This window comes from Lissotriton vulgaris, chromosome 12 (genome assembly GCF_964263255.1).
Source record: "Lissotriton vulgaris chromosome 12, aLisVul1.2, whole genome shotgun sequence".
NCBI lineage: Eukaryota > Metazoa > Chordata > Amphibia > Caudata > Salamandridae > Lissotriton > Lissotriton vulgaris.
Genome location: NC_141700.1, coordinates 518754222 through 518770289, shown reverse-complemented (window position 1 = coordinate 518770289; position 16068 = coordinate 518754222). Strand labels below are relative to the sequence as shown.

Genomic DNA, 16068 nt, shown 5'->3' with positions numbered 1-16068 from the left:
AATAGTAAATTAATACGCAGATTAACTAGAACACTTGAAGCAGTAGTAAATGAAACTGCCTCCGCCTTAGGTAACTTAACGGAAGAGCAGTCCGCCATGCGGGTTGTTGTCCTTCAGAATCGTCTTGTTATTGACGTCATCTTGGCAGACAGAGGTGGAGCCTGTAAGGTCATCGGGTCAAGTTGCTGTGTTTTCATACCACAAAACGCACCATCTGTATATCAAGCTATCACCCGTCTCCATAAAATTGCAAATCAGATACATCAGAATCCAGGCACCTGGACTTGGTCCGGTTGGTTCTGGACAACGTTAACAGCTTGGGGATGGAAGATCCTATCCTTCCTAGGCATTGGCCTAGTCCTAGTATTCAGTTGCTGCCTGTGCCTGCAGTGTGGGCCAGCGTGTTGTGGACTGTGTGCCACGTCATGTATTGAACATTCCAGTTTTCTCTCAAAACGTAAACGAAAGAAAGAAGAACAAATGATGTTACAAGAACAATCTGATCGATTTATGAGGATCGATATATCATGAAGGGTCCGTAGGGAACAAGGAGGGAATGAGGAAATATAAATTTTTGGTCATGTTATGTTCCCTAGCGCGTACCCCACCGACTCCATGTACCAGCTTAAAGTGCATGTAACTTCCCTCCTGTGCCAGCTATAAAGACGCAAATACATTTGCGTCCAACGTTAACTTGTCCTCTTTCAGATCCACCCTGAATGGATTATATAGTCCGTTCCTAAGTATGCAATGCCACCGTCTTTTTGTAGTACACTTTATGTGTTTTCCTGCTCTGGCCGAGTAGGCCCTGAATTTCTGCCATCGAGCCTCTTTCCTGGCTCCTGACTCTGACAAGTCTCTGCCCAGGCTACCTCTGTACCCGTGAACTCTGACTTACTTTTCAGCGCGGCCTCTCGCGCTCAGCTCAGCCTGCTTTCTGCCAAGACTGACTATAACCTTCGAAGTTATCTGTTCCGCTCTTCGAGAATGCATTCCTGCCTACTAGCTCCAGTAAACATCCCCTCCAGCTGCAGAGCCAAAGGGCCGACCTGTCTCAATGCAAGTAATTCATAGCCTCTGTTACCATGCTTCCATGGAAGGCCCCGTGCCCCCACGCTTCTCATGTAGACACTTAGGCGCTCATACACGCATCCACAGTTAGCATAGAATAGCTTCTGCCCTAGAGACCTTTCCGCCCAGATAGTATGGTTCCTAAACATCAGATATCAGATATGATAAAAGTACAAGTTGATCTGACATGCCAGACTTCTGTCTCTTTCCGTCAGTGTAAATGTCAAGTCCCCTGCACCCCGTCAATCACACGTCATGCAGCTGCGCGCGCATCCAAGCTTCCGATTTCTGCTGACATTGCAACAATTCTGTTAGCACCACCCCTTGGTGCCACCCACTTGCGTCACCTATAGTGACGTTTCTAGTACACACCTCTAGTTCACGCCTCTTGATTACGTATTAGTACCACGTGTATACTGTTATCTTGTCTTCTCTCAGCTGTTACGCCTCTTGCATTATTCCTTATGATGTGAATCAAGTATATAAGCTATGTAATATCAATAAAGTTTGCTCTATCCCTTCTGACACCCCTGTGGTGGTCAGAACATGATATCCTGGTCAAGACCATTCCTTTTAAAGGAATAAAACCCTTAGAAACTCTAACACCACGGACTCTGTCTTTTTTCATTCCGATTGAGTTATTATTGATTAAGTACTTACCTGCATAGAAATTAAGAGAGTAAATTAATTATTTACGTCACTGTGGTTGGGAAAGTCTCGGGTTGGTCCTCCCCAGGCGGGCTATTCACAAGCGTGTTAGGCGTCTGTGCGACGTCAGGGTTGTCCGCCAGGTATCGTGCACCCCTCCACAGTGAGCCGGGGTCAGTGTCCCGTCCACAGTTTCACCGCATCGGCCTCCCAGCCTCCGTTACCGTCCAGGAATCACAGGTCTCCCGACTGCAGGGCACGCTGTCTCGCTATCGTCACAGCTCCGGCCAGCCCAGACCTCACGCACCATTCGGGGTCCGGCCCGTGTCTTGACGTGGCAGTCAGCCCGGTATTCGTCGCTGGTGACCGTCCCGGGGGGGGCAGGAGAAACGTCTACTCCATTAGCGCCAGGCCCCCCCGCCGCACTTAGATCTCTCCGCTGCTTAGCGCTCCGCGCAGCCGCTTAAGGGAGCTCCGCCGCCAGCCTACTGGCCACTCGAGGTTGGCGCTTCACTGGTAGCCTCCAGAGTCCTAGGCCTCACAAGGCCCGTTTCCGCCGATCTCCTGTACTCGACTTTCCGGAGTCGGATCAGGCCAGAACAACCACCGATCTGCACCGGGGCACTGGGGCCAGCGGGTGCTGTCGTCCGATTTGGCACAGTACCAGGATACATGGCGGATTTTGGGGTCTTCAATTGGGCCTCAGGAGCACCGCGAAATTATGTGGCCATCTTGGTCGCTGCCAAGCCACGCACCCGGCGATTCGTTTTTTATGTTCAATGCATAAAGTCCCTCCAGTCCACAAACAAGTAGTTGTAATCTAGGATATTTCGTGGAAAAGTCAAAGAGAAGATTGTCACTAAAGATTGCCCACCTTCTTTCTTTCTGATATGAGATTGCAAGCAACCCTGTGCCCAGAGGCAATGGGACGATACATTGCCATTAGAACCTAAGCAACATACACTTTCTTGATCCTAAACATATGCACATTGAAATGTATTTAAGGCTGCCATGTATGATTCTTTGCATAAGTATTCTTATGGAGACTCTGACGATCTAACTAATGTTAATGGAGTAGAGTGGTGCTGAGGGCATTTTAATGGATATCTTTTTTTTCCAAGCCCATCGGCCCATTCTAGATATTGTTATTGTATTCATGTCAGTGTTTTTCAACTATGTGCCTGGGTGCTTAAAGGAGATTGAGGAATAGTTTTTACCTTTAGAGGCTTTACTAATGAAATTCTTGTGCTTATCACTGACGTTATGACAGCTCTTTATCACAATATGCCTCTCCTCCTTTTTATTTCCTGTCAAATAAGGTTCATTCGAGATGGGTAGATTGCTGATATAGGCTTCTGTCCAGGTGTGGGTAGTGGGTGTTCCGCAAATGCCAACGAGTTGTATCTAATGAAACAATAGGACATTCTTTACCGCTGCCTCCTGGGTGTTCTGTGATGTACGATCCTCAGACGTTTAGCTTGACTTTTTCTCAGAATAAGTATTTCTTTCTGTATTTATATTGTTTTAATGCCAAGATGCGTTATTTGATGATTTCCATGTACATATTACTGAGATTGCACTTAAATGACGAAAGTCTTTCATTCCCTACATTGAAACTGCTCAAACCTAAACCTAAATCCAGGTTTAGGGGGAGATATGTCCTGACGCTATTGATATGCTTATCGTGACTGATATTATTAACTTTCATTCCAGATAATCTTCCGGAATGAATCAACTCAGGAATATGTCTTCTACCTCATCACATTCAAGGCCACGCCTCCGGGCATAATCAGTAGCATTGAAATGAGAACATCAGCCCGGCAAAGCACGTCGGCAACGGTGAAGGTGGAGAACCCGTTGGCTGTACCAGTGACATTTACGACTGAATGCAAAGTACCCGAAATCAACTTACCACCACATTTTACAGTTCCAGCCCAGTCTGAGGTAGGGATGGAGAAAAAACACTCCAAAATCTTTAGGCTTGAACTCACTTCAGGTTTTTTCCTCTAACCAAGAAAGAGAATCCATACCACCATTGCAGACAATGGGTAATTTTAGCAACTTACTGTGGCCTGTGATAACACCATCCAGTTTGTTTGTTTTTTAACAGTTGAATATATGGGTCCCGATGAGTTCTCAGCATGTTTCCTCAAAAACTGTTATTGGTTTAAATGTACAAGTTCTCCCTATAAATTTGTTCCTGATATATGTGAGGGTTACATCAAATATGTGTCTCAAAGAGCTCCCATCCAAAATTGTGGGAGGACTGAATTTGCACCTGTTCTGAAGCTGTCTGGAATATTATCTTGGATTTCCCAACTTAGTTTCAGTTTAAATGTTTACTGTTGTTTATTTAGAACATACTAGAATAACTGTGGTACCGATGAATACATAAATTATACAATTATTTCAATTATAAGAAGCAGCAGGCTCTGCATTCTCTTTAAAATAAAAAAAATCATATCATTGTTTGTGATTTAAAAATCATTAATATAAGATAGCACCTTGAGAGCCCTCTATGAGATCCTTGCTATTTTACTGCAAACAAGCCAGGACTTTTCTTATAGCCCATAAAAATATGCAACCCTATTTGAACAAGAAAGTGGGTAAACACTGGTGCTATATTTAAGATGAAAAAAGCATTGGAGATGTCCAGGGTTATTATACGTTTTTTCTCACTAGGTTAATTATTTATCCTGTTTTATGAGCACATGTGTGCATGCTTGTGTGTTTAAAGTTATATAGCAGGGGTCACCAACCTTTTCTGTAGAGAGAACTACTTCTGATCAGTGAAAATCATTTTGAGCTACTAAAGGCCAAGCAGCTTGTGCACTGTTCCCAGAGACCTCCACACCACGCCCAGCAATGTGGGCTGTGGAGAAGTAGCAACTCTATGACTCAACGTGCACTGGGCCGGGTGGTGGACTGCTTTTTAGGTCAAGCTTAGCGCATCGTGCATGCGCTGCTCAATGGGAGGTTTCTTCTGAGGGCTCAAAACATCTCTGTGTGGGTCGGACTCCTCCCACACATCTGATTGGCCTTTGCATGTGTCTTTCAATAATGAAGGCAAGCAAAATGGCCAAAGGTGGGTGCATGTCCCACCTCTTCTTCAAATGTTCACTCCTTCTGCATTTTGCTCAGGCTGGCAGCTGCATTTCCCCCTCTTCGTGGATCAAGTTACTAATTCGCAGCCTGTGCTCCATGTTTGCACCCCTCCCACTTTTCTTTGTAGCATGGACCGGTTTCACTTTAGGGCCTGCGCTTGCTGAAAGTGACAATGTATTCCGACAATGTGACCTTTACTTCCAGTTCATAAAACCCCCCCATGCTGGTCCACTTTTCTACCCATTGTAACCTCTATCTGAAAGAGACACGTTGGTGATAGATTCCTTACCTTAGAATATCCCCAGGCGTCAGACTGGATCTGGAAGGTTTTGCTAGCAGTACCCCTGTGCGTCAGTAGGTGCTTCCTGCGGCTCCACGTCCGTCGCTGGCGACGTATGCACTGAGATGACGTCCCTGAGACTACTTAGGCGCCACCCATGCGCGCTGATATCAGTTCTTTCTTTTTCCGCGCCAGTAAGCGCAGATCCAGTTAGAGCACGTACCTCAGTAATTTTTTGACTATCTGTTTGAGACTTCTCTGGTGCGAGTAGGGATGCCTGGTTTTGAGTCCTGCGGAGTCTGCCATCGCAATATGTTGGTTGTGGACCATCACGACGTCTGTCTCTACTGCCTGGAGCGCAACCATGACTCCCGGTCCTGTCTGGACTGTAGGGCTGTGGCCAAGAAGGCCTTGAGGGAGCGGCGCCGGAAGTTGCTTGAAGTTTGGCACTCGTCCCCGTGCTGATCGAGGTCCAGGGGTCGTTCCGTGACCGCTCGCGGAGTCGTCATCACCGCTCCTCGGGATCCACCCTCAGATTTGGGTAAGAGACGATACAAAAAGAAGTCGAAGAAGCGTTTTTGCTCTCCGACGTCCCCCCGTCGGTCCTCTGATGCGAACAAGGGGGACAGGGGATCCGCCACTGCGGCTCCTTCGGAGCCTGGGAGTCCCGTGGCCTACGCGCCTTACCTGCGTCCGTCGGCAACTCCCGCACAGATGCAAGAAATTCTTGCTGTCATGGACCGCCTGTTTAGGCCTCGGGCTCCCGCCAGTGCACCTTTGGGTCCCGCGATCCTGTGTCAGGATCCTGCTGGTCTGTCGACTTCTCCAGCGGATCCAGCACAGGCGCCGCCAGCTGCTCCAGCCCCGGCACCGCAGGATCCTGCGCTGCTGGCTCCAGCCACGACGCCAAGAGGTCCCATGCTGCCGGCCCTGGCGCTGCCCTCGGCTCCACCAGCGGCGCCGCAGTGGATACCGCAGGTTCCGCCTCTGCCCCGGTTCCCGGACGGTTTTGTCCTCACCTGGGATTGTAATTGGGACATGGCGCCAGCGCCTCAGCCCCGGTCGGCGTGGTTTCTTCCTTCCCGGGTCCCTGCCACCACGGCCTGTGCCAACTGCGCCGGCGGTGGAGGACGTTTGGGCGGGGTCTATGGACCCTCTTGCTCGTCAGTGTGATTCTGAGCAGGACTGGGTGGACGACTTGGAGAAGGCCGGCGGCTTTGACGTCTCCTCTGATCTGGGGTTTTCCTCTCCCCCGCCTACTATGGAAGAAAGTGCCTCATATACGGTGGTGCTCCATAGAGCAGCTGAGGTCCTTAACCTCGATCTCCTCACGGTGACCCTTAAGACTAATCTCCTCACTGAGGTTCTCCAGTCGGCATCCACTTTCTCGGAGCCACTGCTGCCCTTTAATGATGCCCTCACAGAAGTCTTGTTGGGCACTTGGTTGGGGCCAGCCACTGGGGTGCCTGTAGATAAGAACGTCGCCAGGCGTCATCGCCTGGCGCAGGGTGACCCTGCCTTTCTGACCACCCATCCCACACCTGAGAGTCTAGTCATTCAGGCTTTGACGTTCCAGAGTGCTTTTCCCACAGCTCCGCTGAATAAGGACTCTATAAAGTTGGAGCAGTTTGGCAAGCGGTTGTTCTCTTCGGCCAGCTTAAGGCTGTGGTCGGTGAACACCGCGTGCCTTTTGGGCAGCTATTCCCATGCGGTGTGGTATACCATTGCCGAGGTGTTGCCTCAGTGCCCGGAGGAGGTCCAGACTGTGCTGTCTCAGACTGTGGCTGAGGGTAAGGACACAGCTAGGTTCACCATTCGTTGTGGCTTGGATACCACGGACTCCCTCAGTAGGGCAATTTCCACAACTGTGGCGCTTCGGCGTCACGTCTGGTTGAGGTCCACCGGATTCTCCCTGGATGCCAAGAGATCGCTCATGGACATGCCCTTTGACGGCACTCGCCTGTTTGGTGATAAGGCCGACACTGCCCTGGAGCGTTTTAAGGACTCTCAAGCTACAGCCAAGTCCTTGGGCCTTTCCACCAGGCGCCCGTCCACATCTACTTTTCATTCCTTTCGTGGCCATGGCAGAGGCGCCCCTGCCCATTCGTTCAATCAAAAGCCTGCACAGAACAAAACTCAGCGTGCCCGTGGGCTTGGAGGCCGCCGAGGTGGCTCCGGGGGCCGGCGTGAGGGTCAGTCCACCTCCGCCCCTGTGAGGTCAACCTCGAAGCCTTCCTAGTCTGAGCATCAGGTCGCACCCCACGCCGGTGGGTGACAGGATTCGTCATCACCTTCTCCATTGGTGATCTGTCACGTCCGACAAGTGGGTGCTGCAACTCATCAGGAGGGGCTACTCCCTCCCCTTCGAGTCTACTACCATGCCACCTTGGTTCCATCGCATGTTGGGGGATCACTTTGCGCTTCTCCAGCAGGAAAGTTATGGACCTCTTGGCCAAGGGGGCCATCGAGCGCATTCCTGGGCCGAAAGTAGGACATGGTTGTTATTCCCACTACTTTCTGGTCCCCAAGAAGGACAAAGGCGGCTTGCGGCCCATCTTGGACATCAGAGACGTCAATTGCTTCCTCCGGAAGGAGAAGTTCAAGATGTTGACTCTGGCTCGGGTCTTGGCTGCCCTCGACCCTAGAGACTGGATGGTAGCGTTGGACTTGCAGGACGCATATTTTTACATCCCCGTCCAGCCGGCCCACCAGCGTTACCTGCAGTTCACGGTAGGCCAGGAGCATTTTCAGTTTGCCGTGCTCCCCTTCGGCCTTACCTGTGCCCCACGGGTGTTCACGAAAGTGATGGCGGTGGTCGCAGCTTATCTGCGAAGGTCAGGGTTGTCAGTCTTCCCCTACCTCGATGACTGGTTGTTGAAGGCGGGCTCTCCCCAGGCAGGCATCACCAACCTTTAGACTACAGCCGACCTCCTGCTGGGGTTCTCCATCAATGTGCCGAAGTCGCACCTGAGTCCCTCACAGACACTCCCCTTTATCGGAGCGGTTCTGGATTCGACGCGATTTCGGGTATATCCTACCGAGCAGCGAGTCCGGGATATTCAGGCTATGATTCCGATCTTTCAGCCTCTATCCAGGCTTTCAGTCAGGATGACCCTCCGGCTCCTGGGCCTGATGGCCTCCTACATCCTGCTCGTGCAACATGCCAGGTGGCATATGTGGGCTCTGCAGTGGGAGCTGAGTTCCAGTGTGCACAGCATCAGGGCAACCTGTCCAATCACGTCGAGATCTTGGAGGGCACTGCACGACACTTGCAGTGGTGGCTCACGAATTGCGATTGGGGCAATGGCAGATCCCTCTCCCTTCCCCAACTGGAGCACACAGTGGTGATGGATATGTCCCTCCTGGGATGGGGAAGCCACTTGGGAGAGGCAGAGATCAGAGGCCTCTGGTCTCCGCCGGAGTCCTGGCTCCACATCAATCTTTTGGAGCTTTGGGCGATACGACTGGCACTGAAGGCATTTCTTCCCTCTGTCCGGGGAAGTGTGGTGCAGGTGTTAATGGACAACACCACGCCATGTGGTATTGCAACAAGCAGGGCGGGGTGGGGTCCTGGACCCTTTGTCAGGAGACTCTGCGCATGGCTGGAACATCAGGGCATTATCCTGGTGGTTCAACACCTCTCAGGTTCTCTGAATGCCAGGGTGGTTCAACTCAGCTGCCAGTGCTTGATGGATCAAGAATGGCGTCTGAACTCGGACGTGGTGCACAGTCTCTTTCTGCAGTGGGGAGAGCCTTGGTTAGATCTATTCGCCACCGAAGAGAACGCGCATCATCATTGTAGGAACTGGGTTCACCAGTTCCCCGGGGGTAGCCTGGCTCGAGCGGGTAGGCACCCGAAGCTTAGGTGTTAAGTGACTGCACAGCACACACATCCACTGAGACAATAAGTGCACGCAGAGACTGAGACCACACCAGTAGGTTTGATTCAAATAAATAAGTTTTATCTAAGATCAAGATCAGGGCAGTCAAAAATCACAGTAGTAAGAACTCATTACCTTTCCTTAAAACGCATATCTTTCATTACTTAGCCATAAATACATAGATAAATAAATATTAAATAGTAAATAACGGTAGGCCTGGCTTCAGCCTTGCTCCTAGTCAGCACCTGCAAGGAATTCCTAATAGAGACATTCGAATAGCATTGCATTACTTAGCAGTAAACATTCCTTCGCTGCAGGAATCAGCAAGTCATTAACTGGGGGTAAAACATTTCCTAGCTGCAAAGATAAGCAGTCCAAAAGCAGATGTAGCACATTACACAGGGCTGGAATAAAGCAATTCATGAATTAGAAATAGCCCTTTCAGTAGGTGAGGTCCAACATTTCAGCAGGAACTCATAACTATTTCATCAGGCAAAATAAATCAGTCCATTAGATAGGCATCAGGCATATAAAACATTTCCCTGTGGTCACTATAACAATCTACATCTCTCTCATGGCCTTCCTGATGAGAAGGGGGTCTCTATGGCCATTCAATAGGGCCTAATTCCTATCCTGGCCCAGTTCAGAGGGGATCGTGGCCACAATTGGGGCCAACGGGGTCCAATCCTAGTTCTCCCGGGGGGAGGTGCAATCTCGGGGCCTCCTTCTGTCTCCCGGGAGGCCCCGCGTTCACGCCGGCTGCCGCCCTCCTCCCCCTGGGGTTACCTTTGGATCTTCGGCCCGCTCGGAGCCCTTGCGTAGGCTTCCAGTGAAGGGGAAGGCTCGTGCTCTTGTCTGAGCCCTCCGGTGCGGTGTTCGGCAAAAGTCCCGGCCTCCAGACGCTTCCTAGGCCCCGGGACCGCTGAGGCGAGAGGGAGCAAAGTGAACGCACCAGCCGCAATTTGCAGCGTGGCCGGCTAGAGAGGTGTGGCCGGAATGGCCAATCACAGCTAGCAAGGGCGGGGGGCCGGCCTGTGACGCAGCCGGGCGCCCCCGTCACGTGGTGCGAGTGCGGGCACCTCACTGGGCCTAGTGAGGCCTACTCCACGATGCGGCGGCCCTCTCCTGGCTCCGAGGGCCGCCAGGACAGCACCAGGGGCCGCAGCAGGTCGAGGCGGCCGCAATCCTTTGGGCCCACACAGGACAAGAGGAGCGGGGCCGCGGCGGTGAGTACTCTCGCTGGATAGTGCTTCAGGCCTAGCGCACTACGGGGCAGGTCGTCGATTGTAGCGCCTCAGGGAACGCAGCGCTCAGGAGACACGGCACCGGGGCACAGGGCAGCACAGCACCTGAGGGACAGTAGCGCTTCTAGGACACAGCGCGATGTCAGTCAGGGAGGGGCTCGACGTTGATGGTGCCTTGGGGGCAATTTGACAGCGCTTAGAGGCCTCGCAGTTCTGAGGTAGCGCTTAGAGGTACACAGTGCTTGGCGCTCTCAAGGGCACAGTAGGGGAGCGCTGGGTAGGCAGGCTATATAGCAGTCTCTACAGTAGCGCTTCATGGGCATAGCGCTACGCGGCCATCAGGGGAGTGCAGGCAAAGCAAGAAAGCACTGGGGGGGCTTAGGTCGAGGCACGGGGCACCGAGAAGTCAAGGCCCAATACCTGGTTGATCCCCAGGAGTCCTTGTTAGCGCAGGTGAGCTTCTTCTTGGCGCTTGTTGTTTCTGGCGCCCTTTGGTTGAAGTGGATTATTGGTTCTTGAGAGGGGGGGGTTGAGTTGAAGGCTTTCCTCAGCAGGTCACTTCAGATGGTCCCTGGGTTCCCCTCCCGCCAGGCCAGATCAGTGGGCTAGTTCAGTGTTCCTCACACAGCTTGGTGGGCAGCGCCTAAACCCTGTCACCCCCAGTGGTATAGGTTCCTGACTAGGCCCTACCGCCTAAGTCTCCTGCGTAGGGTCCCCCAGGTCAGTGATGTCCCAACAGACTAGAACGTTTCCCTCTCTTTTCTTTTATAGTGGCAATTGACAGTGGGCAGTTGGTGACCACTCGCCTATTCTGGAAGGTTCCAGGAGCTTCCTCACTCTAGCTATGGGCAGGCAGGCAGGCTGGTATTGCTACAATGTTTAAGGGTTCCAGCCAGCTCCTGGCTACTAGAGTGCGTCTAACAAGACCACGCTGCGGTAGCAGGGGTCAGTGGCAGCCATGTTGGGGGAAGAGAGCACCTGCCCCTTAGCATTGATTAGCAATGGGAAGGTGCCCAAAAAGAAGGTGGGAAAAATGAGGCAAAAACGAAAAAAATAGGGAAAGACCACTCTAAGGCTGACAGGTTAACATGCGTCCCCCCCAGCTGAAAGTGGGGAGAGCTACCCAACCTCTAGGGAGTTCTCGTCACTAAGGCGGAAAAACCGGGAGAGACCGTCAGCATTGACGTGGTCAACTCCGGGTCGATGTTCCACCCGAAAGTCCATCCCCTGTAGGGAAATGGACCACCTTAGCAACTTGGGGTTTTCGCCCCCCATCTGCATGAGCCAGCGAAGGGGTCGGTGGTCGGTTTGAATTAGGAAGTGAGAGCCAAACAGGTATGGCCTCAACTTCTTCAAGGCCCAGACCACAGCGAAGGCTTCTCGCTCGATGGTACTCCATCGCCGTTCCCGAGGGAGGAGTCTTCTGGAGATGAAGGCCACAGGTTGGTCTTGGCCATCGTGTTGAGTTGCGAAAGCACAGCGCCTATGCCATGCTCAGAGGCGTCTGTCTGCACGATAAATTCTTTTGAAAAGTCAGGTGTTGCAAGCACCGGAGCGGTGCACATCGCGTGCTTCAGTGTTTCGAATGCCTCTTGGCAAGCAGCAGTCCAGATCACTTTTCGTGGCTGCTTCTTGGACGTCAACTCAGTCAAGGGGTCTACGATGGTACCATATCCCTTGACGAACCGGCGGTAATAGCCAGTGAGGCCGAGGAAAGCTCGGACTTCAGTCTGGGTTTTGGGGGGCTCCCAGGCCAAGATGGTCTCAATTTTGGCCTGGAGGGGTTGCACCTTACCCCCGCCCACCAGGTATCCCAGGAAGACAACAGATCCCTGTCCAATCTGGCACTTGCTAGCCTTGATGGTCAGGCCAGCGCGTTGCAAAGCTTGCAGCACCTCCTGGAGATGCTGCAAATGGTCCTCCCAGGTGCTACTGAAGACAGCTATATCTTCCAGGTACGCCGCTGAGAAGGACTCCAGGCCAGACAGCACCTGGTTCACCAACCGCTGGAAGGTGGCTGGAGCATTCTTGAGCCCAAAGGGCATCACTCTAAATTGAAAGTGGCCCTCGGGGGTGGAGAACACTGTTTTCTCCTTTGCTCCATCGGCCATGGCAATCTGCCAGTACCCTGATGTTAAGTCAATGGTGCTGAGGTACCGGGCTGCTCCCAGCCGGTCAATCAGCTCATCTGCCCATGGGATCGGGTGAGCGTCTGTCTTGGTAACAGAGTTCAATCCTCGATAGTCCACACAGAACCGAAGTTCTGGTGTGGTGCTCGGTGGGGCCGCTTTCGGCACCAACACAACCGGACTAGCCCAAGGGCTGCTGGAAGGTTCGATCACCCCCAGCTCCAGCATTTTGGCCACCTCACCCTGGATGCTGTTCTTGACTTTATCGGACAGCCGGTAAGACTTGGTTTTTACAGGCGGACTGTCCCCTGTGTCCACATCATGGGTACACAGATGTGTAATTCCAGGCGTGAGGGAGAACAACGAGTCGTACTGCTCCAACACCTGGCGGCAGTCCCTCTGTTGCTCTGGGGTCAAGGATGGGGAGAGGACAACTCCCTCCACTGAACCATCCTTCTCCTGGGCCGCCAGAAGGTCAGGAAGAGGCTCACTCTCCTCCTCCTCGGTCCCATCCGTCACCATGAGGAGAGCAAGCTCAGATCCGTCATGGTGAGGCTTCAGGCGGTTGATGTGGAGCACCCGATGGGGCTGTCGGGGGTCTTCAAGTCAACGACATAGGTGGTCTGGCCTCGACGCTCCACAATTTCGTACGGACCAGTCCACCAGTCCTGGAGGGTGCTAAGCTCCCCAGGCGCCATGACCCACACCTTCTGTCCAGCGTCCAACTCCACTGTCCGAGCGTTGCGGTCATACCATTCCTTCATGACGGCTTGGCTAGCCTCCAAGTTGTCTGAGGCTTCCTTCCACAGCTTGGCCATCTGGCTGCGGAACGCCAACATGTAGCTGACCACATCACAGGGAAGCTTCTTCGAAGTCTTCTCCCACCCCTCCTTGACAAGGCTGAGGGGCCCCCTAACGGGATGGCCATAGAGCAGTTCAAAGGGGCTGAACCCGACTCCCTTCTGTGGTACCACGCGGTATGAAAACAGCAGGAAAGGGAGGAGGATGTTCATTTCCGCTTCAAGTCCTCTGGCAGGCTCCAGATCATCCCCTTCAGAGTCTTATTAAAGTGCTCTATGAGCCCGTTAGTCTGGGGGTGGTAAGGAGTGGAGAACCGGTAGGTCACTCCGCACTCCTTCCACATGGCCTGCATGTAGGCCGACATGAAGTTCGTGCCCCTGTCTGACACCACGACCTTGGGGAATCCCACTCTGGTAAATATCCCCATCAGGGCCCGCGCCACCACAGGTGCAGTGACGGTCCTCGGAGGAATAGCCTCCGGGTACCGAGTGGCGTGGTCCACTAACACCAAGATAAACCGGTGTCCCGCAGAGCTCGGAGGGTCCAACGGCCCAACAATGTCAATTCCGACCCGCTCTAAAGGGGTCCCGACCATCAGGAGCGGTTCCAAAGGGACCTTCACTTTAGTCCCAGTCTTGCCACTTGCCTGGCAAGTCTTGCAGGTCTTACAGTAGGTGTCAGAGGCGAGACTCATCCTGGGCCAATAAAAATGTTGGACCAACCGCGCAAAGGTTTTGTCCTGACCCAAGTGTCCAGCCAAAGGAATTTCATGCGCCAGTTCCAATAAGAAGGCCCGGTAGCATTGGGGGACCACTAAGGCCCTTGAGGATCCATGCACCAGAACCTTAGGCTCACTGTAAAGCAGGCCATCCTCCCAGTACACGTGAAAACTGCCGGTCTCCTGATCGGTCGCTTGGGCTTCGACCTGTCGCCGCATGCCTTCAAGCGTGGGGCACTCCTTCTGCGCCCGACGGAATTCCTCCCGGGTAGGGCCTCCTTCCATATGCCACTCGGCAAGGGTCGGCAAGTCTCCCATGGGAACAACATCCACCTCCGCGAACTCCGGGGGTACCTCCACAGGCTCCCCATCCATCACACGGGGTGTGTCCTCCACAACATTCTCAGGCCCGGCATTAGGTTGGGCCATGGTCTCAGGCTCCAACCCGGGTTGAGCTCCTTGCCGGACAGCCATGGACTGCGTGACCATGCAATTCAATTTCAATTTCAATTTCAAAGCTTTTATTCGATTTGTAAACAAATCATACAAGCAAAACATGAAATCAATCCATTACATTAAAAATTGTTATAAAATACGAAATTTATACAGGGGAATCCAAGATAATTCATGTGAGGATAGGACACATACTGACAAGCGTTTACATTGGATCGTGATTAAAAAACACATAAAAATGGCAAAAAGGAATAGAAGTTAACAGTTAAAATCGTACAGACAGGAGTAAATAAAGTAGCACAAAATGTTTATCCTGGCAGCTGTACGTTGAACAACAAGCCCCCGCCTAATCATGGGACAAAAAAAAATATATATATATATATATATATATTTTTTGATTTAAAATTTGTTGATACAGACAGGAAAGTATAGAAATATAGCAGCATTAAATATATCCTGGTAGCTGTATGATAAAAGTATAAAAGAATCAAGAAAAAGAAAACATGTACAGACAGGGTTAAAGGTAAATTGAACACTGCTAAAAAAGTGCTCACCCTGGCAGCTGTACGTTTTGAGAAGTACAGACAGGAATATGGAGATCATGGCAATACAATACTTTTCCTGGCAGCTGTACATTTCAAAATATAAATGGCAACAAAAAAACATATGTCCACATTTTCTAAAGCTGATAATAACACAAGGGCATTCTTAAAAGACCATATATTGTATTTAATAAATATAGGTTTTAAGTACCTTAATCTTAGAAAATGATAAAATTTACAAAAAAGTAGGAAATGGCAGCAACTCTGGCGTGACCATGCAAGTCCATCCTGGTAACCCCAGCATCTCAGTGTGGGCCTTAAACTCCACTTCCTTCCAGGCGGTATGTTCCAGGTCGTTTCCTAGTAGACAGTCCACAGGCAAGGCAGGGCTTATCGCAACTCCCAACGGGCCTTTCACTCCTCCCCACTCGAAGGGAACCTTAGCCACAGGATAGTAGCTCAGAGTGCCGTCAGCCAACATGGCCGGATGGAACACATCAGGTACTACTTGCTCAGGGGACACTAGCCACCTCACTACGGTGGTCATGCTGGCACCTGTGTGCCTCAGAGCCTCCACCTCCTCCCCGTTAACCTTCACCCTCTGCTGGTACTTAGCAGTGTTCGATGGTAAGGACATCACTGGGACCATCTCTCTATCCCCAAGTGAAACCAGGGTCAGGCCTGTCCACTCCCCTTCCCTATCTAGGGGCAGCTCCACCCCAAGCACTACACTAGCCACCCTGGGACTCTTGCCACCTGTGGGGGCTGGGGGTCTTTTGCGACACTGGGCATCTCCCTTGTGGTGTCCAACCTCCCCGCATTCATAGCACCGGAAAACTTTTGGCTGCTGACTCTTGTCAGGGTAAGTGGGCTTTGGGGAATTGGAATGAGGTGGGGTACCTACTCCTCTTCCAAACTTTCTAGTTTGTGGCCCTCGTGAGAACTCCTTCTTTTGATCTCCCCCTCTTTCTTCTGGGGGACGCCCAGTCCGCCTTTCGGGCCATCTCCCCCGGGGCCCTTGTGTGACACCCGGGTGCTAACCCAAGTATCTGCCTCCTCCGCAAGCTCACGGGGATCAGTTAGCTTGCGGTCCACCAGATGTTGGCGCAGCTCCGGAAAACATTTATCCAAGAGGTGCTCTCTCAAAAATAAATTGTATAGGCCCTAATAATCATGCACCTCGCTGCCACGCACCC

The 16068-nt window shown here is 51.9% G+C and overlaps 1 protein-coding gene across 1 annotated transcript in view; it reads left to right on the top strand.

Annotated features, from left to right (window-relative positions):
* HYDIN (HYDIN axonemal central pair apparatus protein) overlaps nt 1-16068 on the top strand; it is a 2950008-nt gene that overhangs the window by 2902951 nt on the left and 30989 nt on the right. The window contains exon 84 of the mRNA XM_086945295.1: nt 3433-3663. Coding sequence (XP_086801421.1) covers nt 3433-3663 — 231 coding nt within the window. The remainder of the gene's footprint in view (nt 1-3432; nt 3664-16068) is intronic.